General features: G+C 46.2%; 1 protein-coding gene across 2 annotated transcripts in view; it reads right to left on the reverse strand.

The window, feature by feature from the left end:
* The window catches only part of GPC3 (glypican 3), a 145786-nt gene that overhangs the window by 31638 nt on the left and 89794 nt on the right, over positions 1-24354 (reverse strand). For both annotated transcript variants that reach the window (XM_005023811.6, XM_038184554.2), the window contains exon 6: positions 14389-14509. In XM_005023811.6, coding sequence (XP_005023868.4) covers positions 14389-14509 — 121 coding nt within the window. The remainder of the gene's footprint in view (positions 1-14388; positions 14510-24354) is intronic.

The raw sequence follows: 24354 nt of genomic DNA on the forward strand, positions 1-24354 counted from the left end.
ATTGCAAATATCAATTTGAGCAATACCAAAATTGTGCCCACAAATTCAGATAAAATATCAGCACTGAGATACAAGCAGTGTGCTCCTTTAGGGCAGAAATCATCCCTTTCAACACACTTCAAAAATATGTAAAGTAAATAGAACAGCCAAACAGATTATTACGGGGAATAGAAGACTTTTAGAAAAACATTTAATTCCTTCATAAGTTTAGGCGGGAAGTCTGATTGATATTTGTAATCTTTTGGTGGACAGAGCTGTCATTTAATTTAGCTTGCATGACTGAAAAAATTTAATAAAAGTGTTCCACTGAGTTTTACTGAAATTCTTCGCATGTTTTTAGTAAGCCTCTGGAATACGATCAAACCTAAAATGCTGGAGAGGATGGAGACTGATCTTGCAGCTAAAATAATATTCAGAATTGCAATATACATTTAATAATCAAGCATCCACATCCAGAGTGCTGTATTGCAGAAACTCTCTGGATGCCCAGCTATGTACCGCTCCACATCATGAAGAGGACCCTGGGAACCAAACCCAGCAGTGAAAGCCAACCTCTGGCTTCTGGCTCTACTAGAAACCTTTCAGAAACTCAACTCAAGCTACCAACTCAGGACTGTCCACAAAATTTTGGATGCCACCCTTCAGGAGCCTTGGTAAGAAAGAGTTTTGCAGGAGCAACGCTGTTCTTTCTCCTTGCATTATGTAAGTCGCCTACTCCGACCACATGCTTCCCAACACCCAACAGAAAGGCCACCATACTTCCATACTTCCCACACAACCCCTGAGATTCCCAGTAGGTCAGGTTTTTCCATTTTAAATTCCAGTCTGCTGAAAACATTGTCGGGGGGGCATATATCTTATAGCCAATCCTAACCTTTACATTTGCAACACTGAATAATTTATGGGTGGCTTTTAAATCAGGGCAGCATCATGGGAAAAGTGCAGATTTTCACACGATACTGTTCCCTGTTAACAGCTCATTACAATGTACAGAAGTATATTCCCATTATGAAATACAGCTGGGGTTGTTTTGCTTATGAAGGTCATTATCTGATCACAAGCGAGAATCAAGGCAAGGAACCCATTTTAAAAGCCTAAAGTTGTGGACTTTTCAAAAACTCATGTGTTTTGAATTTTGTGGCCTGATCACGCACAAGCATGCAACAGGGAGAATCGATTCTCTCCACTTCCTTTGCTTATTAGTCCTAGAAATAGCATGGAAAAAATTATCTTTTATTAGCAAATATTTTCTTTATTATTTAACCAATCCTCATCACTGGATGCATTGATGCCCTTCCCTCTGCTTTCCTATTTCCCAGCTCTGTTCCTTTCTATTCCTTCTTTGGACAGACTGCCTTGGCAGCACAGGAGCATGCACAAGCCGAAACTTGATGCAGCATCAATAGCATCAATTTTACTTGCTTCTTTCTGAGCTCTAGAGAGCTTTCTCTGTCTTGGACAGCAACAAAACACTACACGTATTACAGAAAAACTCAATGTTCCCTGGCACCAAGTACCAAATGCCACTAAAAATAAGGGAATTTAAAGCTTTGTAAACTGTAAATACCAGGATCTGTATTTCTGCCTTGCAAGACTGGGTGCATGCATGCATGCACAGACAGGCATCACTGCCTTTCCAACACCGTTAGCCTGCGGACAGAAGAACCCATTTCAGCAGCAGGACAGTCAAACTGGCAGCTTTGTTATGGCCCTTCTGGTTGGATACATCTTGACAGTACAGATGAGGCAAAGAAGAAGCCTGTTCCTAATTGTACTCCTATTTCAAGCTCAGCACAACAAGAAGCAATTGCTAATCAAATGTTAATAAACTGGAAGCAGGGTTTGGACCTGGGAAAGCCATTTTCAGTGCTTAGAAAAACAATGTGTTGGGCATGTCAGCTGTTTTATCAGCTGCTTGAAAAGCAAAATCTGCACTTCCCTGTGCTGCTGCTTCAAACCACCTCAGGTTTTGCACTGCTGAAGCAATACTCAGCAGATCAGGTCCCAGCCAGCATCACACTCCTGCTCAGGGCAAGGAGGGCTCAGAGTTTGTATCGTACTCTCCAGACACAGAAGTATTTTACTCTACTTTTAGTAGGCCCCTCATAATGCTGTTTCCTGGAAGAATCCCTACCATGCTCACCTTGGGTCCACCAGCACAGCAGGACCCCTTTTACTACCTTCACAGACTGCAGAGAAGACGCTCAGCTGTCAGTAAATCAGGTTTTCTGGTCACTCTCCTGATAGCACAAAGAAGCTGGTGACAGCACTGAATTATTGGCCAAAGGGTTGCCCTACTTTATGGATCATCAGCTTAACTCTAGATTAGCTATCAAAACTGACAATATCCCTATGGGTAAAAGAAGACAGATAAAGACCCCTAAATGCTGGCAGTAATTAAAATGAGTCCACGCTGGACAGTAAATCTCTGTCAGCAGCAGAAGGGGCTGCCAAGCCGTTATGAATTGCTGCAGCTTGGTGACTGCTGGCTGGTGCCCGGGACAGGATGCTCCTGCAGGTGTGAAGGTTTAAGCCCTCCCTGGCACCAGGATCGGCTCCTGCCTGCTCTCCCTCAGTACAGGAGGTGTCACTTCCCTGGCCCCAACAAATGCTTGTTCATCACAGGGCACACATGAAAAAGAGATTACCCGGGCTTTACGACCAGCTCATTCACCTTATAGGCAGTTCCTTCCCCTTCCCCATGCAGCTATTTTTGGCTTGTTTTTGTGCAGCAGTCGGAAGGACCAGAACAGCACAATGCCAAGCGGGGCCATGGGGTCCAGCCCAGCCTGCTGAGGACCTGGGGACTCCCCATCTGCTCCCAGCTTGTGCCCTGAGCCCCACATCGATGTCAATGCTGCAGAAATGTTCCTTGTGAGATGCTGCTGTTCCTTCCTCTCCTTTGTGTTCCTGATCACAAACCACCACTTCACCATCCCTTCCTACAGACCTCCTTCCACCCCCATTAAACACAGGTCTCTTTCAAACTCCAAAACCAATCATAAACTTCAACACAGTCGCATCAGGTAGTAGATAATGTTTCAGCACCTTGCTGAAGTCTGTCTGAATCTTTTCCTGTGAGAATAGGACTCCTAAAAGTTACCAGTTCTCTAGAACTAAGGTAGGAATGAAGATATTTTTTTGTTCCTGCTCCTTCTCCCCAACAAAGTTTATCCTTCTACCACCATCCACAGTAGGAGATGACTTCCCTTCTCCTGCCCAACAACTCTACATCACTATACAGGAGAACATGGACCAATTTGTCCACCTGCCAAGCAGCCACCCCTCAGGGGGTTGGCAAGTGAGCAAAGGAGGGGTGTGGGAGCCTATGTGGGCCAGGACCTATCCACTGCTATTATCCATATTTTCCATATTTGTTTAGTTGTGTTGGAGCAGAACCCTGCTATGCCATCCAAAAGGCACTCAGAAAATCCTAAAACACACGTCACCAGCAGATAAAAGATCAGACAACAAGCAGTGACAAGGTAGGAGCACAAGGAACAATACAGAGATAGAGGTGGAGACAACCACCTCATCACCATCACGTCATTCAGACATCAAAGCAGAGATGGCCTCGAAGGAAGGCGCCCTCAGCCTGTTGTTACCTGAGGTCAGGATGCTCCACCACAGGCCAGCGCCCAGTTTAAGTGGTGGGTACAAAAAACACAAGGCGGATGCATACGCACAGCTTCAGAGCGTGGTGCTTCTACCTCTCAACCAAGCACACATCTGGGCTTCAGTACAGTGCAGTCCCACACCAGAGCACCTAGGAAGACAGGTCGATGTTGTACCACTATTGCACCCTGAGCCACCTGCTAAAAACATTTCTCTGGGCAGGGGACCAGCATGCCGGAGGCAGGCACACAGCACAGTGCGGGTCCCTGCCACCCTCACCCACCTGCCAGCCAGCCCAGCCCCTCTCACATCAGAGCAGCTGAGAGATTTCCTCTTGGCTCAGGCTCTGGCACACGTGGCTGCTCTCCGGCTGTCAGCGACGTCTGCTGGGGCTGCCTGAGAGAAGACATCTCGTCCTTGGCACCAGGTAAGAAACAGCAAGCCGAGAGCTGTGTCGGAAGGTTTTTTTTTTCCCCTTTTCCTTCTGCCACTCCACAAACAAATCTGTGCCAGCAGCTTCCCCTTTTTCCCTAAAAGCTCCCAGCAGAGAGGGAACTCTCAAATCATGTATTTTTGTGTACAATGTTGTGTTGTACAGAGGTTGTTACTACATTACACCCCCCCCCCATGACTTCCACACCAAGGGGTACCCTGCCCTCCCAGGGGCTACTCTTTTTAGCTTTAGTGTTGCATTTGTTTTGTCCCAAGGCCCTGAAAGCTCAGAAAGCAACTGCAAACAACTGCAAAGAGCTCTGCTGAGCATCCCCAGCTCCACAGGGCTGCCACAGGGGACCCAACAACCGCCTTGCCAGCCACTTACCTACTACCAGACAAGAGAACCCTAGTGCACAGACATTTACTGAGCTGTTGATTTCAGCAGAGATTTAAATTATGCAGGAGGAGAAAGACCCATAGCTAACAAGATTGTGGGTATCCACCACGGGAAGAGAGAGTAGCCAGCCTTCCCTCCTGAGGACACACCAGGGCAGTTGGGGCCTTGCTGAGCCCTGGACATGTACTTAGGAGCTTGGGGGCCACCTCTGCCATCTGCCAGCCACCGTTCTGTCCATCAGCCCTGTGCAGAAGGCAAAGCTGGGACACGGGAGCAGGGCTCTGCAGGCAGGACGGGGCCAGCACTGCTGGAGAAGGCGCCCAGCTGGAGCGGGGAGCCCAGGGCCCCAGGCCTTGCTGCCACAAGTATTTATGCACTTCACATTAAACAGGCACTCGACTGAGACAAACCAGACCAGAAGTAATCCCAGGAACGGGGGGTCTCCAGCCTCTATGGTCCCTAATTAATGGCTGATGGCTGGGCTGGCTCCTGGGCAAGGTCACCACACTCCTCTGCACTCAGAGCACGGCTGCTGCTTGCTGAAACCCAAAGAGGAGAAAATGTAACTTCAGAAACACAGCTTTTCAAGTGTCAGTACTGGCATCTGCCTCCTAGGATAGGCCTACAAACAAGAGGAAACATCCAGGGTCCATCATGGACACTGCTGATGCACCAGGGTGCAATTTATCATCATTACTGAAAGTACCCACCAAAAGCAGAGCCTGCAAGGTTCAGTATCCTGGGGAGAGCAGCAGGCAAGAGGAGCCCTGCCTGGGGTGATTCTCCCACACAGATGCACAGCCACCAGCTGACACAGCTCACCATTTAAATTAGATTTAAAACTGGTGACTTTATATCCTCCCCCAGAGAGACTCAACACTCGCAGAGGAAGCCCTGAAATGTACCTACACAAGTCTCACCCTCCACATTTAGGAGCAATGCACTGTCCGAAAAGGTCAACACTCTCATTCCCCACTCACATGCAAGAGGCACTTGAAGGGTCCTGCCAAGAATAAAAAGTAATTTCCTGCCCATCATGAGAGGTCTTGATTACAGGACACCCATCCTCAGCCAGCTGTCCCTCAGTTCCCCTTGCTGACAGTGCTCCACAAGACAGCATCTTCTTACATGTGTCCTCAGAAAAAAACAGGTGAACACATTTTCTTCTTTTAAATACTGTTTCCTCACAATACAGACAAGCAAGGCCATAGACAATAAATATTGCCGCAACCTAACCTTCCCTGTTTGCTCTCAAGTTTTATGTGCCGCAAAGGCCATTTATTGCAGCACACGCTACAACAGCAAGAGCACTAAAATATAACCTGGCCTTTGCAGTTAGTTACATGTCAAAAGCAAGCTAAGAAGTTTAAAGAGCAAGAGCATTAACTGACAAAGTCTTCCTGAGCCATGCTGGCTATTTACACATGCACCAACACACGCAGGTTAAAGCAGCCTTATTGACAAGGAAAAGGGTTTGCCAGAGCAGAGACCTGCCTAATTACAAACAGCTGCTTTGTCAGCAGGTGTAACAAAAGGAGCAAGATTACAAATCATTCATTACCAAAAACATACAGAACTTCTTTTGCTTTCTGACAGCAGCATGGCTTGGCTGAAAGCTCACAGGGCTGCAGCAGTCTATGCTGGCAGCTACCTCCAAGGTGGGACAGAGCACTGGGAGAGGTCCCAGGAGCATCTCCTGTTCCCTGAATCATGGTGTACAGGTACAGCTCTAGGTCCGAGCAGGGCTGTTGCAGGTGGCACAGCTCACAAACACCTCGTGCATGCCAAAGTGCAGCTCCCAGCACAGCCTCCTGGAGCCTGCAGGAAGAGAGCGGCCGGCAGGACCTCGAGATGGAGCTGGCCCAACCTGCCCAAGGCAAATCTGACTTCATTGCTTTTTCCTCCCTCCCCCGAGAACACGGCTGCTATGTGGTTACACACCACAAGCTGGAATCAAAAGTAACATTATTGTTAGCGGGCCTTTTTCTAAAGAACAAAGCAATCAGGTTTGTTCTGCGGCCAAGATGACCATAGGTTACCTTCCAGGCCTGTTCTGGAAGATGAAGATTAGCTCCCACAATCCCAATCCTCTGTCTGGACCACATTTTTAAAACCTTGACATTAAATCAAATTCTAGAGAGAAATGCAAAAATGAGAGACCTACCAGTCATCTCACCAACTCCAGAGAGGGCTGTGTGCTTCGCTACTGTAATTACATTTCAAAGAAAAGGAGCTGGGGAAAGTTTTCCCAGTCCCCTGCTGAAAACTTGGCCCCCAGACCCCTCAGCAGACAAAGTGCCTCTGTTGGCAAAAGCCAAGGACCGAGGGCCATCACTTCTATGGGGAGGGAGCAACCCCTGCTTTGAGAAGCCCTCAGGCAGCACCTGACCTGGTGCTGCTGCCCCATGGGCATGCATGGGCAGCCAGGGACCACTGGAGAGGACACCCACCTTGGCCATCTTCTACTGATCACATTACCAGGCTGAGTCACAGCACAAGATGATATTTGAGACCATCAGCGAGGCCCAGAATAACTGTAATTAACTGTTCATTTGGTATCAACGGATCCACTTGTTTTGCTACACAAGGATTCCTCCAGGTTTGTTTCCTCCACAACAGGATAAACTCCAGTGCTGGTACAGGATATCTGGTGTTTGTTTTAAAGTGCCGCTGTGCATCAGCTGCTTGTTTTGGACACAAAGGAAAATTAGCCCCTTTTAAAGGTGTTTTTCTCCCCAGCTGATTTCCATTGCATTGTTTGGAGGACACACCTGAGGCACCTGCCTCTCCGCATGATCCCCCCTGGAGCTGAAGCCACAGGGGCAAAGTTGAATCCCTTTTCTTACACAGGACTGCAGCAACAAGGGAATTTCAGGGAAGGTGAGCAATAAAATGCTATTTATGTTACCTAAATGCTCTGAATGCCAAACAAACTGATGCGGAAGCCATCCATAACACCAAGCCATCCAAGCTCAGCCACCCCTGCTTCCCGGTCTTGCTGGATTTCCTTGCTGCACAGGAAAACTTCGCTGCTCCTACAGTCACAACCAAGCTAAAGAACCATTCTGATGCCAGATAAGAGGCGAAACACCACTGGTGAGCAACACGACTACTAGATAGGAAAGTGGCATTAGTAAAAAGGAAGTACAGGTGAGGCTTTCTTTTTTCCACACAAATGCAGGAGACACGGGTCTTTACAAGTGCCTTTCCTGCGTGTTCCTGAAATTCATTGCTGGGGAAGGTGAAATGGAAGTCCGCAAGGAAACAGAGTGAGTCCTGTCTTGAAAAATGACAGCTCTGTTGTCCCACTACATAGAAGTAAGAAAAAGAAGTACATGTGGGGATGGACCAAAGGACTTGGGTGCTCCAAGGAAAATCTTACAGTGAATTATTTTCTCTAGGAAACGGACAATATGGGGCTTCTTGGATGCTGACAGTTTTGCTACCGCCTTCTATAAAAGCAACAGGTCAGTAACAGACAGCAGCCTTAACTTCAGCACCCGGGAGATGCTCAGGTCCTCAAGCACAGCCAGGTTCTAGCATCACTGAGCACAGCCAGAAATGTGACTATTTACCCCTCTTTCCTTACTTAAAATGGGAAATACCTCACATTCCACAGCAAATTTAACTGCCGCAAGCAGTAAAAGCATGGGGCTTAACAGTGCACCCGTTACGCTCCTCCATGTCGTGCAAGACCATATGTAAAACCAGCAAGAAACTTCAGCAGACAGAGCCCAGATTACAAGTTAGCCAGTTACCGTCTGTTTAAAAACACACGCACAAACACCGACTTCAATTAATCTCGGGCTGTTAAAGAAAACCCATTTAGGGTGACCTACGGGTACAGCGTTCCCACAACAAACCCGATAAAGCAGGGATGTTTGCAGATACAGCCCTGACGCACGATAGCTGGCGCAGGCAAGCGGTGCTTCATGCTGAAAGCAAGAAGGAGGGAAAGAATGTTTTTGGATTTAAAAACCTTCCAAACAATAAAATACATTAAAATTTAATTATGTTCTAGTTAGAGAGGGTCACACTTCCCCTGATTTAACTGGCCTGGCAAAATCCTGTAATTGCCACTTCCATATGGAGTTGGAGGCTGCAAGAGAGCATTTACAGTGGTGTGTTAACAAGAGCTGAGGCACAGCTCAAAAGGACAACGTCGTTACTCTTTAAATACCAGGCCTAGACTTGGTGGAGCTATAGATTATTTTGTGCAGTAAAAGAGGAATTAACTGATCCATTCCAAAATGCATTTATCATTAAAATAAAAATCTTCTGTCATTTTATTTAATAGCCTTAGTAAGAAATAATTGCAATGTCTGGTTGCTTTCAACAACATGTGGTTTTAATATTTTAATTGTTACAAACTGTTTAATAATGTTGAACAAAAGGCGTGTCCAATTATTGTGTTTATTAACTTTTCTTTTGAGGACTTGATAAATTATATTACACATATACAGTGCTTCAGATACTGTAGTGTTAACTTACTAAATTTGAAAGTGGAAAATCAGCCAACAGTGACTCGTTTTGGTGCAACTTAAATATTGTATTTGCGAGTGACAAGCATTATGTATCACTTCATTTAACAATCTAGTAGTTTGTGCATTTTTCTAATTATTGTGCTGCTTTATCTAGCTAGGGAATTAAACTACGGTGGGAATAATAAACCTCACAAAGCCTAACAGGCCACAGAGAGACATGATTCCACCGAATCTGTCAAAGTCACGGATTTTTTTCTGAAGGGGAAATATATTCCTGAAAAGTCCTCAGCTCCCAGGGTCTCCCACTATAGACTTAATAGTTTTCCCCACTTTGAGCCGGCTGGGACAGCACCTGGCAAGGCTTTTCCCGGGACTTGACAACTCCTTTGGAAGCACCCGCCAGGGTGAGCCACCTCCCCACGTCAGCTCTTGGGGCACCCCACAAGGACAGCTATCTCCATACCAGTCACAGGTTTCCCCATGCAGGGACCAGATCCGACCCTTCTGCTGCCCAAGAGTGGCCCCCCATCACCGGTCCCCAGTGCTCGGACACACTCTGTATTTTGAGCGAGAGGCCTGAGACGCGTTTGGGCATCGCGCTGTTCCCAGGCCTATTTTGTTTACATTTGATTCAATCAAGTTGTGGCCTTTTGGCCTCTTTCCAAATTAACTTCTGGGTGACCTCCGCTGTGCCCTCTCCCAGCAGCAAGGCCTCCGAGAAACAGGCCATTAAACCTACAAACAAATATTGGATATATTGCTTGATCAAGCCAGCTTCAAACATAGCTATTTAACCCCCGGCACATGCTTTTGCAAACTAAGTATATTTTGTCTTCAGTCATTCACCCTTCTTTGCCTACTTTTTTTTTTTTTTAATTCCGTCTAGAGCTCCGTGTTTTACTGCCTCATAAAACTTCAAAATTTTGTTCTCATCCTCCCGTAAACCCCACGAAGAGCAGCGCAGGGCCCGTTCACACGGATCTCGCTGCAGGGCTGGGTCTTTACACCGAGCACGTGAAGAAAGGCAGCAAGATCCTACCCTGTGGATCAGCCATAATACTCCAAGAAATTGTGTGTTCCCCCTATTTCCAAGGAAATAAATCAAAGTTGGTTTCTCAGGGTCTGTGAAAGCATATAGCCTGGACTCCAATCCCCAAAGGGTTGGTGTTTTTTAATTTTTTTTTTCCAAGAGCTTATATGGTAGTTGGATTTCTGGCTAGAGAATATGCAATATGATAAAAACACAGCCCCTATACAGGGTAATAAATTACAGATTGTTTGATGTGGAAACCAAAGAACTGTCAAACTCCAGTATATCTGAAATATTCTAAATGAGCCCTTAACTCCAGTGTCTGGAAATGTACAATATGTTTCCAGACCCTTCAATCTTGTAAAGGCCCATCTCCCCCACTTAATTTTCCTTTTATGGATTTTATTCTTCATTTTTAGTGGATTTTTTCCCCTCCTCTTTCAAAACTGTGCTCTTCCTCTTCGAGATAGTCCTATGATAAACAATAGGAATTATCTAACTGTAGAAAGGAATCAGAAGTGGGCCCAAGCTTAATTTTTAGGAATGCTGTTTTGTCACAGACTTTGTATAGGATGTCACCTCCTCACTTCATCTGCCCACCCACAGAACAGGGACAGCTACTGCTGCAGCTCACTGGGCTGTTTTGCAGGTAAGTGCAGTAAGGACAGGGGAAAGCATCTGAGTAGAAATGGTGTTAGAGCCCTGCAAGCACCACAGGGAGTGCACAAGCAAGCTGAGGACAGAGAGAAAGAAAAAGGAGATCCAAGAGCATCACCCCAGCTGATCCAGTACCTGCAGTCTCCATCCCAGCTACATGCTTGCATCAGCATCACCCAGGTCCACTCACCCAAACCTTTCTTGGTCGGAGGTCACTGACAGGGCAGAGCATCCAAGACATGGGACATGAGGCACGGTGGCTCCCACCTCCACACGTATCTGTTAAAACTTGAACTCATCCCCATCTGTCAGCCATCCCCGTGGGGAGGGGAAACTTGAGTGACCAGAGGAAATAACTCATTTGCACAATGCTTTTTGCCTAGGGTTGCTATCAAGTCACAAAGAAACTGAGCAAGACCTTGTGCTGACAATGAATAACCTCTCACTTCCAATATAGTTTCATGTGTGGGATGAGTGAAAACCCTTCTAGCCAGCAACAGACCCCATCCACTCTGGGAAATAAAAGTTAGGAACCAATTCCAACTCATTTTCCTGAAGGCGACCCTTGGCCTCCCAGCTGAGATAACAATGCTAATATTTATGGACGGGCTATTCCTGCCTCTGGACACAGAGCAAAAATAACTCAAATCACAACTTGGTAGACACATCTAACAGAACTGAAAAAGGAATCTTTGCTTCCAATACAGTAATAACAAACCATCTCGCCCACCAATGCAAAAAAAAAATAGCACCACCCACAGTCACACATGCACACGAAAAAAAAGTGGTCTGGAGTTCTGATATGATGAGTAGGCATCAGCAATTGTGACTCATCCAGAAAGAACTGACCTGAGACAACACACCACTCAGACAGCCATGCTTCATTCATTTATTTATCTTAGCTTGATAAAAGATGCTTAGACCAAGCTAAAACAATCTGGAAAATTTTTTTACATTCCCTTTCTCTATGGGTTAAGTTTTCTGTATTCTTTTTAGCCACTGTGCATTTGGTTCTAATGCACAAATAACATTCTCAAACTGGAAAAGTTTGAAAAGGATTTCTCATATATGCATATGCTTACACAGATTCAGTTTGAGAAGACTCCTGAGCAAGCATTATTTCCTCCCTCCTACAACATATTTGCCAAACTCAAGCAAACTTGAAAATTTGGTGTACTGATGAAAGAACACACATTTTTCAGCAGCATGAGCAGCCTGAAGTAAACTGAAGCCAAAGCACCAGCAAGTTGCAGACATTGGCAAAAAACTACAAGAAAATGCTGTGGAACTCTAACAAAAATTGCACCAACTAGCACGGTTCCTGAGTCTACCAGTATGAATGAAAACTGACCTGCATCTCCAACACAAAAAAAATGGGGAGGATTTAATTAAGTTGTGCTCGACAAATAATATACTGGTAGTCACATGGGAAACCAGTTTAGAACTCTGAGCGCTACACGAATTCTTTTTTTCCAAAAAGACTGAATGTTTGCAAAACCTCAGAAACCACTGTCCTTTGAGTTTGGTAGATACTGAATTTTTCACCCTTCCCAAGCCTAGGAGCCCACACTTTCCCAGATCTGAAACCAACACCTGAAAAACAACTGTAATTCATCCAGAGTTGTTCCTTTCACATTTCCTACTCTTTAGCATCCAAGATGTGTTCCAGATGTGAAGCAGATCACAAAACTTCAGCAGGCCAAGAAAAGAAGTGTGATGGTGAGCTCTGCCACCCAAAATCCCTAATTTAAGTAACATCCACAGTTATTTTACCAGTACATAAGCTGCTTACCACCTCAGTGTGAATAGCTAGGTTCATAACTAACTTTCACAAGTCACTTTACATTTCCTCCTGATTTTATTCTCAATTCCCCTCCTTCTCAAACATAACTTCACAGGAGGGGTTGATTTTTTCAAACTCTTACAATTTATGCCATCCAAATCAAAACAACTCATCTGCTCCCTACAACGCTACAACTTTCCAGTCTGATACTGCGAACAAGGGAGAGAGCTGTAAAAGACCATGACTGAGCTGACCACGTTCACCCACTTACCCCTATTCTTCTCAGAGCAGGAGCTGACACAGACAGGCTGCTGCTGTAAACAGCTGCATTCAGCCAAGTTGTGTTTACCCAGGGTCCCTCGTTCCACAAAGCTTAGCTCCTCAGCAGCCTGAACTGTTCAGCGAAGACCTAACTTGACCCAATCTGGCAGCCAGCATTTCACAACCACTTTATGTCAGCAGTTTCAAGTACGCTAATAACCATGTTTTGTTCGGTGCGACTTTCTCACTGTGAACGGCAAAATATCATTATCACCTGCAGGTTGAAGCCTGCCCTCTACCCCATTTAATAGGGAGCTGATTATGCTATTCTCTCTCCCCCCCCCCTTAATAATTACAGGCTGTGGGCAGATGGCACAGCTTTTCCATGCAGGAAGGCACAGCAGCCTGCGCTGCCATCGCCTGTTCTGCATGCTGAGGTGCTCTCGGGGTCCCAGTGGCCCCAGTGCTCCCAGCCAGCGGCCGGTGACGTGTGCCTGCCCTGCAGGGCTTCGGCCAGGAACTGTTATCACAACAGCCCCTGGCACCCGCGGGAGCAGGAAAGCAGAGGTTAGCAGAAAAGTCGCTAAGCCAGCAACTTCAGGCAGATCAGCCCTCACAGCCCACCAGCCGGGGTGCAGCTGGGCTTTACCATGGGAAGCTGCTGCTGCTGAAAGCATCGTGCTGGAGCAAACCTGGACGAGATCCCCACCAGTAAAAGCTCTCTTGAGGGAGACAGGGCAGCTCAGCCATGTTAAAGACAGCGTTATGACCTGAGTATTTTCCCAGCAAGACCCAAATGCTGTATGTTCCCAGAGAGTACAGAGGTCTAAGCTGCCAGCCTACTAGAAAACAACCCCTCTGAGAGTTACACAGTGACAGAGAGCAGAGTCCAGAGCCAGACCCCAGCCCAGCTGGGGGACAAAGGCAGGGCTGGCTCGAGTCAATACTGTAGAAGAGCTCTGGGAGGTTAAACCCTCTCCCTGCAGCACTCACACTGTGTGAAAGGCAGTTTCCCTCACATAGCTCACAGCCATTGCCAACTGAACACAGCGCAGAGGTGTCACTTAATCCCTTGGCAGCAGCGGGGCTTCACAGACTTAACCTGGCCTGGCATGATGGGTAGAGACAAGATACTGCTTGTCCTTGCAATGATGCCAGGTCTGAGACCGTGGGAAGGAAGCTCCCTGCCTGGCAAAGAGGGTCTCATCCAGCTCTGCCACATCCCCATTAAACAGTAACTTGTTTTGACAGTGATTAGGAGCAGACATCCAAGGACATGCAGCAAACTAACAACTGACCCTCCATTCCAGCCATGAGCAAAGAGGACTTCAACAAGAGTTGATGTCAGACATGTGCCACACAGACCTACACCAGCACCTCGTGCTTATGGATATCACAGCAGCACCATCTTCCCACCATACCGGGGATGAGCACTTACAAGAAGTGCACCACAAGGACACATCCAGTGCCTGGGAACAGGCTGAGCCCAAAGGGCTGCACTGTGCATGCCCTGTGGCTCCTGTTTTGCCCACAGGCTTAAACCAGGACCTGCCATGCATGCCTGGTACCAAGCCGGGCCGAAGCAGCACCTGCTCTCCACCCAGCTGCTGAAAACAGAGCTGCCCGGGGTTGTCTGGCTGAGCCCGAAGAAAGTGTGGGGGAGGCCAGACTGATTTGGAAACCACCCACTCTGGAGTCATCCCCTGCTGGCACGCCTGCAACAAACCTGGTTGATGTGTTTCAGCTTGTCAATAATCTGGCTGATCACTGGCTCGGGACTTTTCATCTTCACCTCATGGTTGCCAGGGTGAGCTTTTACTCCGTTCCTTGTGATTTGGGGGCTGTATCTGTGGAATGAGAGAATGTGGAAAGTATCTGTGAGAACAGAGGAGACCACAATGTGACGGGCTAACACAAGAGATCTTTAAAGTTCAGTACAAACAAGAGTATTCCCAAGATAAGAACCAGCCCTTTCCAAAATTGAGAGAATAAAACAGTTAATAATGACACAGGAAAGGCAGAAGATTCCTGTATATATTTCTGCTCTGCCTTTGCAAAGCAGCAAGATGATGTACTTGATCACTTGAGGACAATGAAGTCCTTTCCAGTCCATTAGTAACCAAGGAAGACGTTAAACAATATACAACAGGGATAAATATTTTCACATAACTTGCACCCAAGAGTCCTAAAAAAGCTGGCTGAGAAATTCTGGCTTGCTCATGTTTGTTTAAAATAAATCTTGGCAGACCACAGAGACTCCAGTACAAGAGTGGTAGTGTGCCCACAGCCAAAAAAAAAATGAGTGGGATGACCCAGTTAACTGCAAGCTGATTAGTATAACACCAACCCCTTGCAAAATAATGACTATCACTGATGTGTGATTTCAATAATAAAGAATTAAAGCATCAGAATATAATTAATGCTGTCAACGTTGCTAATGGAAAATAGGTGTTGTCAAACAAACCTGATTTCAGTCTTTGATGAGATCCAGCCTTGGGGATCAAAGTAACAGCTTCAACACAGAACATACCTTGACTTCGGTGCGGTGCTGGACTCTGCACCACACAATATCCTGATTTACATGGGTACCACCATGTCGGTAAAGCACGCATAAAGCAAATTAAGAGCTGGCTGAGACCACCAGACACAGCCTCCATGGGCACCCTCCCCAGGCAGCTTGCAGGGATGCTGTGCAGAGGCAGGTGGCCGAGCCAGCTCTCAGTTTTTTCATCAGCAACTAAGAAAGCAGTGTAAATGTGCTGCTGCCAAATCTATGGAATGGCAAAGTTTATCAGAGCAAGGAGAAGGGGGAAAGACAGGGATCACAGCATATTTTGCTTTGGAGGAAAGCACTCCTGCGCCTGATACCTGGAGAATAGCTTGTGCCACTCAGGATGTGAGACAAGCAGCCTGCACCAACCTCAAACTGGGCTTCAGGACCACAGTAAGTAGCTGTTACCACTTTCTGCTCACAGCCAGGGCAGCAGCACACTGGTGCCTTCCTGAGCTGCGGGTTGTTTGTGTTCATTGCAGCCCCAATTACTGGCCCCGGTACTGTAAAAACACAAACCAAGCCCTCATCTCCAAGAGCTGACAGCCCAAGCACACGCTGCCAAAACCCGGCACAGCCTACGAAAGCAAGATTTCGGAGATAACACCGAGCATCAGTCTGCTTTACTGTATGTTTGTTTTTCCGGTGCCGTGGGTAAACTTGATGAGTATTCCTTTCTGTGCCTCATCTCCTGCATATTGCATCCATACCCAGCTCCCAGCACCAGCCCTGGTGACTGCCCCCACCTGCCAGCTCCCCTTCCCCTCCCCACTACTTGGTCCTTCCCCATGACAGGCAGCTCATCTCCCACAGGCTTTGTGGAGGAAGCAGGACATCAGCAGGGATTAAATTGAGGGGAGGGAGATAGGAGGGATGGTGGGGCCAGCTCAGGGAGAATGCTCTGCTGGGGGAGAAGGCAATAGGCACAAGGTTATTCATCCAAATGAGCTGTTGGGGTACACAGAAGGTTTTGGGGGTTTGGCTGCACTTGAACTCTTAACTAATGAGAGAGTCAGACATCCAGGGATATAAAGCCTACTGCAGATTTACATTGGTGGAGCAGGAACCTGTTCCCAGCCTGAAACATTCACATCATTCCAAAACACTGAGGTTGATTTCCACTCTGAGGCTTTTTCAGAGCACGAGTTACCCATCCACAAACGCTCAGCACTCCAGCTGCACCCCACTGCACCGCGCACTCCCCATACACCAGGCACTGTTCCAGCAGGTACAAAACACAGCTACACCTGAGACACAAGAGCTCCCAGTTCAGGAAAGCGCTTACACGAGCTGTCAGAGGTTTGTCCTAAGCTGAAAGCGAAGTGATTTGTAAAACAGGGGCCAAAGCAAGGCAGGCTGGGACACCAGACTGAAGCAAGTCATGGCCAGGCAAAGCCAGGCTTCCCGCTGCTCAGCCAGCGGTGGGACCGTGGGCTCAGAGCACCATCTCGTGGGAAGACAGCGCTGCCGCAAGCACACATCGGTCCTGGTCTGCAAATACCTGTGGACTTTAACCTTTTGCAGGGGAATAAGGCACTGGAAGCAACGAACCATCAAACCTGCTACTTATTTGTCACAGAGTCACCTAATGCTACTGTGCCAGGCTGACAAACACATCTGGTGACTGAACACTAACGTCTATAAAAACGTGTGGCTTTTTAGATGCCAAAGAAATTTCCATTTTTGGTGTTGCTGTGAATCTAATTCAAAAACATTGACAGAACTTTAAAATGCATTGCTGAAAAGTCTCCTGTGGTTTAACCAATTTAACTAGTAGGATAAATCTCCCACAGGTTTTAGTAAGAGCAGAACCATGCCCAGTTTGGTGCATGCCTAAATTATTACAATCTCTCTCCTAAGCCGTTTTACAAAGAAACTTAATAGCTTGGTTTTGAGTGGGCGAAACCCCTTCTGAAATCCAGGCAACAACTGCCAGAAAGGATTTCTGTAGCCACACAATGTTACACAGGAGGGAGGAACACAACTACTGCATGTCAAGGTAACATGTCCAAAGACAGGACTTGTTCTGGAGAAGGCAGAGACCCCTGCGCATCCTCGGAGTCATGAGGACATCAGACCTCACTCCCCAAGGGACAAGTCTGGGGGAGAAGGAAGCAAACCTCAAAGTGCTTGCAGAAGGAATTCTGCTTTAAACAGTCCCACTGGGAAAGCAGAGTGCCACCGACTGCTGTTTCTCACCTGGCAAGGTACAAGGGGACATAATAGGCCCCAAATGAACCCTTTACCTCATTGTGCATAATTTGAAGCAGCACGGCAGCGGGCTCTGCAAGCTGCGCGTATTGGGACTGAATCACAAAGCAGCAGATGCACAGGGACATGCTACATCTGAAGAGCCAGAGACAAGCTCCCGCATGGCTTGGGCGCTTTAGGACACACTGCATTCACGCTGCCAAGCCAAGACCTTGAGTGAGAGGTGGATACCAGCTCCCCCTTGTCAGAAAGCGGCATGGGCTGGCACACATTCAGGCACGTGGGATGCGGCCAAACCAAGGGTTAAAGACTTTGAAATGTAGCTTCAGCAAGGGATGAACATTCCTGAGATGCCAGAAAAACTTGAAAAGGCAGCTGGCACCCCTCTCTGCAGCCTGGGCCAAGCAGCCAGGCCTCCAAGGACTAACATGGCATAAAGATGCCTTTGGAGACCCCACAGAGCTGGACGACGAGGAGGTCCCAGCACAGCCCCCACACAGGAAAAGCCACAGCTCCCCTGCATCCCACCAAGTCATTAAAAGGCAGGTGGGCTCACAGGGTCTTGCAAAGCAACAGCATCACCTTCCTCCCATGCTCCCCAGCCACGGCTCAGGTAAGAAGAGATCCGAGCCATGTTGAGCCACTTTCAGCATATGCCAATAGAACAGCCCCTTCTGCAGGGTGCTAGAGCCACTCCACCAAACCCACCATACACCTCTACCAGTGACACCAGCACTGAACAGCAAATGCACAGTGGTTAAAGTCCACCCCATGGTCATGGGGGTCCCTGAACTGAAGGGATATCAGAGTTGCAATATGAGCATGGTCTGGCTTCCACTTCATAAGCAAAGCCCAAAATACTTCTCCTTCTTGATGTGCCTCAATGTCAGTCAGCAGCATTTCCTTGCCTGGGCTCTCTGGGCATGGGCTCTTGCTGGGGTCATGGTATTCTACAAAGACAAATGTCACATAGCCCTCACTAAGAACAACTTAAAAGACAACCACCTGATGAAAACACTGATGATCTGAGGTTTTCTGTGGGGATAGCACAGCGATAGACCTTTCATACTCTTCATTCACTATCTGTAAATGCCAAAGTATGAAGTCACATTAAGGGATTTTCTTCTCCCTTTCTACCCACCATCCACAAATTTCTCCAGTGAATGTTTGGCCATTCCAGTCCAAATGCAGCTCTTTCCAGGCTTTTGATTCAGAGCAATGAAGACAAGATGACAAATGCTATTTAAAAATATGGCAATAAATGTAAAATGTGTGTTCATCCTACTTGGCCTTACTAGGCTTAGAGATGAGTTACTGCAATGCCTGACACATGATTTAGAGAAAGTAATCCTTTAAGTCAAACAAAGAATTACACCTTTTAGAAAAAGGAAAGTAAGTTTTTCATTCAAGTAACAATTAATTTACTCTTGCCTTCCAGTTGTAAAGTATTTATTCAAATACAGCTGCACAATTTAAAGAGCACGGTATCCTTTGCACTCTTTCTCTACTGTCTCTGCTCACTGAATCATACTTGTTCTGAGGGAGCAGATGGGGGACAAACACAGCACAGACTGCTACAACACAGGGCTACCGTACAAAAAAAGAAGCTTCACGTCACAAGACTTCATGGCTGAGCTTGAGAGCAGTATTTCCAACACTTGCAGTCCCCAAAAGCTGCTCTGTGTTTCATTACAACTTACTACTCAGCCGTGAGGGGGTGGCCCAGAGATTCATGACTATTAACACAGTGGTGTGAGTGCACCCTTTTAGATGTTTCAAATGGAGTCCTGATCACACAGCCACTGGTCTGCTCAGTCCTGGAGAGGAGTACATCTGTCAAAGATTAATTTTTTTTTAAACCATTAAAGCCTTTGAAGTGTAAAACATTAAGTAAGGCTTTTATTTGAATAAAACACCTTCCCACACACACTCCCATTGCTTTTGGCTGCAAAGACTTCTACACACAACTCCCCAGCTCCCCTTTCACAGTCAGATAACATTAAAAATGGTAACACCCTTCCTTTTAGAGAAAAAAGGAGAGACTTTGAACCAGGACTGGAGCTTGTTTGGACTCAATTGGCCAGATTCTGTCTCTTTTGAGACCAGGAGACTGTAAAAAAGGGCAAGCAAGGAGTAAGAAAAAAGGTAGATGTTCTCTCACTACCAGAGAAATCTAGGCATCCCACCAGCCTCACCAGCCTCTCCAAACCTGCACTAACTAACAGTTACTTTTACTTTCATTGCCCTTCTGGCTACAGATCAACCTCAGCATTGCAAAGTAAGTCCACACAGGCTGGCAACACTGGATCCTTATCACACAGGTGGCAAGAAGAGCAAAATGATGGAAGAGTTGCTTCCAACCCACACATTGCACCCTACAACCAGGGAGCAAGTCCAGGATGAGTCCACAAGCCTCCAAGAAGAGATGATAACTTTTTTCCCCTGATGGCTTCCTCTCTGAAAAGAGAATGTGTCCACCCCAGCTGTCCCTTTTCACTCAGGGTACATGGTCCCAACATCCCTTGACCAAATGCATGGTTCTCAGGTGCCTTCCCAGCTTACAGTGTGCTACAGCAAGCACTTGCAGTCATTGCAGAGTTCACAGTGCCCCAGCCAATTTACACCACCAGAGGCTCTGAGAAAGTTTCTTCAAAAGCAACCGGGAGAATACAATGCTCTCAGTGGGGAGCATTTGGACCTAAGTAAAAAAGACATTTTCTGCTGCATTCCCAAATATCAACTTCCTCGCAGCCTGGTCTCCCTACCGTGAGAGCCCTCCAAGAGCCTGTTGTATTAGTTCCTTGCCAAAGAGAAATGCTGCCTCTTCCAAACCACCCTATATCATGCACTACAGCCAGTAAGTGTGCAACAGATGTTAGTTTTTATTAAATGTGAAGTCTCCAGTAAGAAAAGCAAATACTGTAATATTCATAGCAAAACAATGGGAGTTTAAAGTGTAAAAGGACAGCCTGAAGACTCCCTCCATTCTCACATCAGTTCAGTAAAGTTCAAGACAAATAGATTTTGGAAGAATTGGTTAAACCTGAGACCAAGCAGCAGGCTTAATATAGGAAGATTCATGATCCTCATTTTTGCAATACTCTGGAAACAATTATGGCCACTCAATAACTGACTGAATTTGCCTACTATCCTTTCATTATAGCTTACATTTGCTACAAAGCTGTGTTTTATGTGCTTGAAAAGTTATACAGCCTCCCTCTTTGGGGACTCCATTGTATCAGATATTTTGCAGCACTGCCAGAAATAACCAAGCCCTTCATGAGCTAAAGGGTTATTGCTGGCATGGAATTTCCTTTGTTCCAATTACAGAATCTCATTTTTCTCCCTTGCTTCCAATTGTGCTTTCATTGTTTATGATTTGTATGATTAAAACAAACCACAGTATATTGGCAAAAACAGGGAAATCTGAGACTTCTAGCATGAAGAAAAGAATCTGGCAAGGTGCTAAAAATATATTAATTTGGAATTGGTATAAAGAGAACAAGAGTTATGTGGATAATTTAGATTAATGTACAAGTTTGTCTTTAACAATTTGGAAATGGCAATATCTAACAGTAATACTTAATGTACTTACAAGTCTTGCAGCAGGCAAATGTTGCTGTCATTCTATTCATAACAGCTTGAAAGGAATATACTACTGTAAGCAGATTATTAAACTGAGAGTCTAGGTTTTAATAGGCTTTTAGTATTAAATGCTGCAAAAGCCTGATGCTATATATAAGGTCCAAATCACCTCTGAGATTTAGATGCCTAACTCCCACAGAAACTGAGATGAGTTCAATATCTCAACACCCACTTGACTTAAGTTGAAGTCTTTACACAAGCTAATTATTCAGACAGGACTTCTGTGATAGGAATCCTCCTCTGTTCTTAGTCTGCACTGTATGGAGAAAGGGATAAGAGAAGCCGGACAACATATTCCCTTGTTTGCCTGTTTCCCATCAATACAGCTAGCTGTCTGACACACATGCTGACACAAAGCCTCCTGGCAACTGAGCACACCAGATTTGTTATTTTGGAGCACTGCACAAAAAACAGCAGCCCCACACTACTAGGACTCAGACGCAGTCCAATGCAGTCCCAACTCTCACTCCCACCCATCTGCCCTCGCCCCCAACTCACTTTGCAGCTGGCAACTCTCACAGGCAGAGTCAGGATCCAGCAGAAGTTTTGCTTTGGAGCATCAGTTTGTCTCCAGGTCAGCAAAAATCTAGCTCACCAGCCTGCTCAAGCTATTGCACACCCACCCTGTCTGTACATCCAGCCCTCTGCAATCTCAGAGAAGTGCCTGTCAGTTAATTGAGCCCCGAAAAACTGCAGAGAGGTGCACAGGGATGCAGAGGGTCAGGGGAAGATCCAGCAGGTCCAGTCACCAGCTACCACAAACATCAAAGCACTATAACCCCTCACAAGTTCTTGACAAGGGGTAGAGTGTGCCACGTGCAGCTTTTGCTGTGAACATTTGTGGCTTCTCATAAAAGCATAGAACATTTTTGCACACTTTGAGAAGTTTGAAAAGCAGCAATTTGATGCCTTTTCTTTTCCCTTCCTACTTTGGTTTATGTTCTTCAACCACACAGCAACAGCACAGCAAAAGGTGCTGCTTAGTACGTGGCCACAGAAATCTGTTGTCCTTATACAGTCACCAGCATTTGCAAGATATTTCTGACAGGTCAAAGCACCATGTCTTAAACACACAAAAGAGAACACCTCACAGATCAAACCTCAGGAAGGAGGACAAATTCTTGCTATTAAATGGTCCAACAAGAACTACATGAGGTGGACAAAGGACCACACTGTAAAAGACAGTGTGGAATGCATCATTTTTTTTTAATGTTAAAATATACAAAGCAGGGTGAGTGATGCTGAGCCATCAGCAGAGCAGATTGCACATCATCCCTGCTGCAAGACACATTGTGGAAAGCCCTCTGCCAAGCAGGTCCTCAGACCTCTTAACTTCATGGGGGTTACTAGGGACTGCACCATGCAGGTGGGATGCCCCAGAGCCAAGGACGAAACAAGAACATAGCCCAGGTACAGTCAGACCTTGCTCACAGTTTGCTGTATGATGAGGAAAGCACTGCTGGCTGCAGTGCCTCAGAGTCCCAAATGCACGTGCTGTGGTCAATCGGGGCAGAGAGAGTAAAGGGCAAGGAGGAAACTGAGAATGGTTCAAGGCTCAAAATGGGAAATGAGATGCAGTGGGAAAAAAAGCACTGAGCACATCCAGACCAGGACATGGTCACTCTCTGCTGGTAACAGAGCACTGGGATAAACAGGACAGAGTAAATACTGATTCAGAAAAAACACAGCAATAGCAGCTCAGGTTAAATGCAAGGAATGAGCATCTCTCCTGTCAGCATCCTCCAAAGCCAGTATCCAATAAAGCAACGTGGAAACATGACAATATAGAGTATATTTTATATGTAAAAATCCTAGAAGAATCAGCCCCTTGTTTGGCAGCAGTAACACATAAGGGACAAACTACATTGTCAGCTTCCTGAAATTAATACAAGAGATTCAAAAACACCAAGTTTCTTGTAAAAAGCAGCAAGCTGGAATTTGAATGACCGACAATTGCATATTAGTCCAGCAGGAGGACTACTTTATCTCTGCCAGAAACTCAAGCATATAACGGGCATTCTCAGAGCAGTTTAAGAAAGATCTATGTAATGAACAGTTGCTTGGCTCCCTCTTGGGGAAAAGACTGAAAAAACTGGTGGTTAGGGGTACTCAAACACTGTTAGCTTGAATGTACCTTTTTTTCAGGAATCCTCTCAGACTCTCTGGAAAAGATACCATGCAGGGAAGTCCAAACACCTGAAGCTCTCAGTTTGGACTGTTTTGGCTCCACATGAAGCAGCACAATTGGCTTTAGATACAATTTAATTACATTTCTTTCAACTTGAAACACATTTTGCAAATGAAGCCTTAGTTCAGCTTTATTTAGCTGAGGTGTATCCTGTAGTTTCATCAGCAGAAACACTGCCACATATGACAGACTTTAGTAGCTTATGGAGGAGAGAGGGTCGCCCTGGGAAGCACTACAGGTGCACATGCTAAAAATACATGGCAAGAAAGACTTAAAAATAAGTGGCAGAAAAGTCCAGGCATTTAAGGGGCAAGAACTATTTCCATTTTGTGCATCTATTTGTCATCCCTACCAAACATCCTGCCTGTGCAGGAGTGCTCAAATTTCTTCCTCCATGCAAGCAGCCATCCTTACCACTTCTGTGCCCAGCCAGCAAGTTTTCCTGTCCAGGGCAGCTGTGCTCCCTCCACGGCACAGGAAGGGGATGGGGGTTTTCACACTCATCTCACAGAAAAAAAATATTTTCTGACTGCAAAGGAGCTGTTACTATTATTTCATAGGAGCTAGGAGAGGAGGCTACATCCGCATGATAAATGGGAGTGGGGGGAAGGAGGAGAGGGGTGGAAAGTCAGTGTCTTCAAGAAGAGCAGAGGATGTCATCCTCAACGTAATATTCAGGCAGGCAGTTGAGAGCTGAAAACATGGTAACCCTTTTGTGTATATATACTTCATTTTCTCCTTGCCTTGCCCCACCTGCATGCTGTGGCACCTATGTGACCTACCATATCATGCCACAAATGCCACAGCATGGTGGCAGAAAATCTAGGGTGACATCTCTGCCTTTGACAGTCTACTGGTATTCTCAGCAAAAAAGCTAAGACAGGCTATCATCTAAAACCATTTTTTAATCTGCAAATAACGTTGAGCTTACATTTGTAGGAGGATGGGAACTCATCATTTTTCCACTGCTGCCACTTCACCCAGCAGTGATTTCAGCAACGCCTGGAGCAGGGCCCCGGCAAACTTCTGTAAGCAGAGATCTCACCATAGGTCCCCCCCCCGCAAAACCGCAGTGTTTGTGGTACTGTTTTGAGATT

This window comes from Anas platyrhynchos, chromosome 10 (assembly GCF_047663525.1).
Source record: "Anas platyrhynchos isolate ZD024472 breed Pekin duck chromosome 10, IASCAAS_PekinDuck_T2T, whole genome shotgun sequence".
NCBI lineage: Eukaryota > Metazoa > Chordata > Aves > Anseriformes > Anatidae > Anas > Anas platyrhynchos.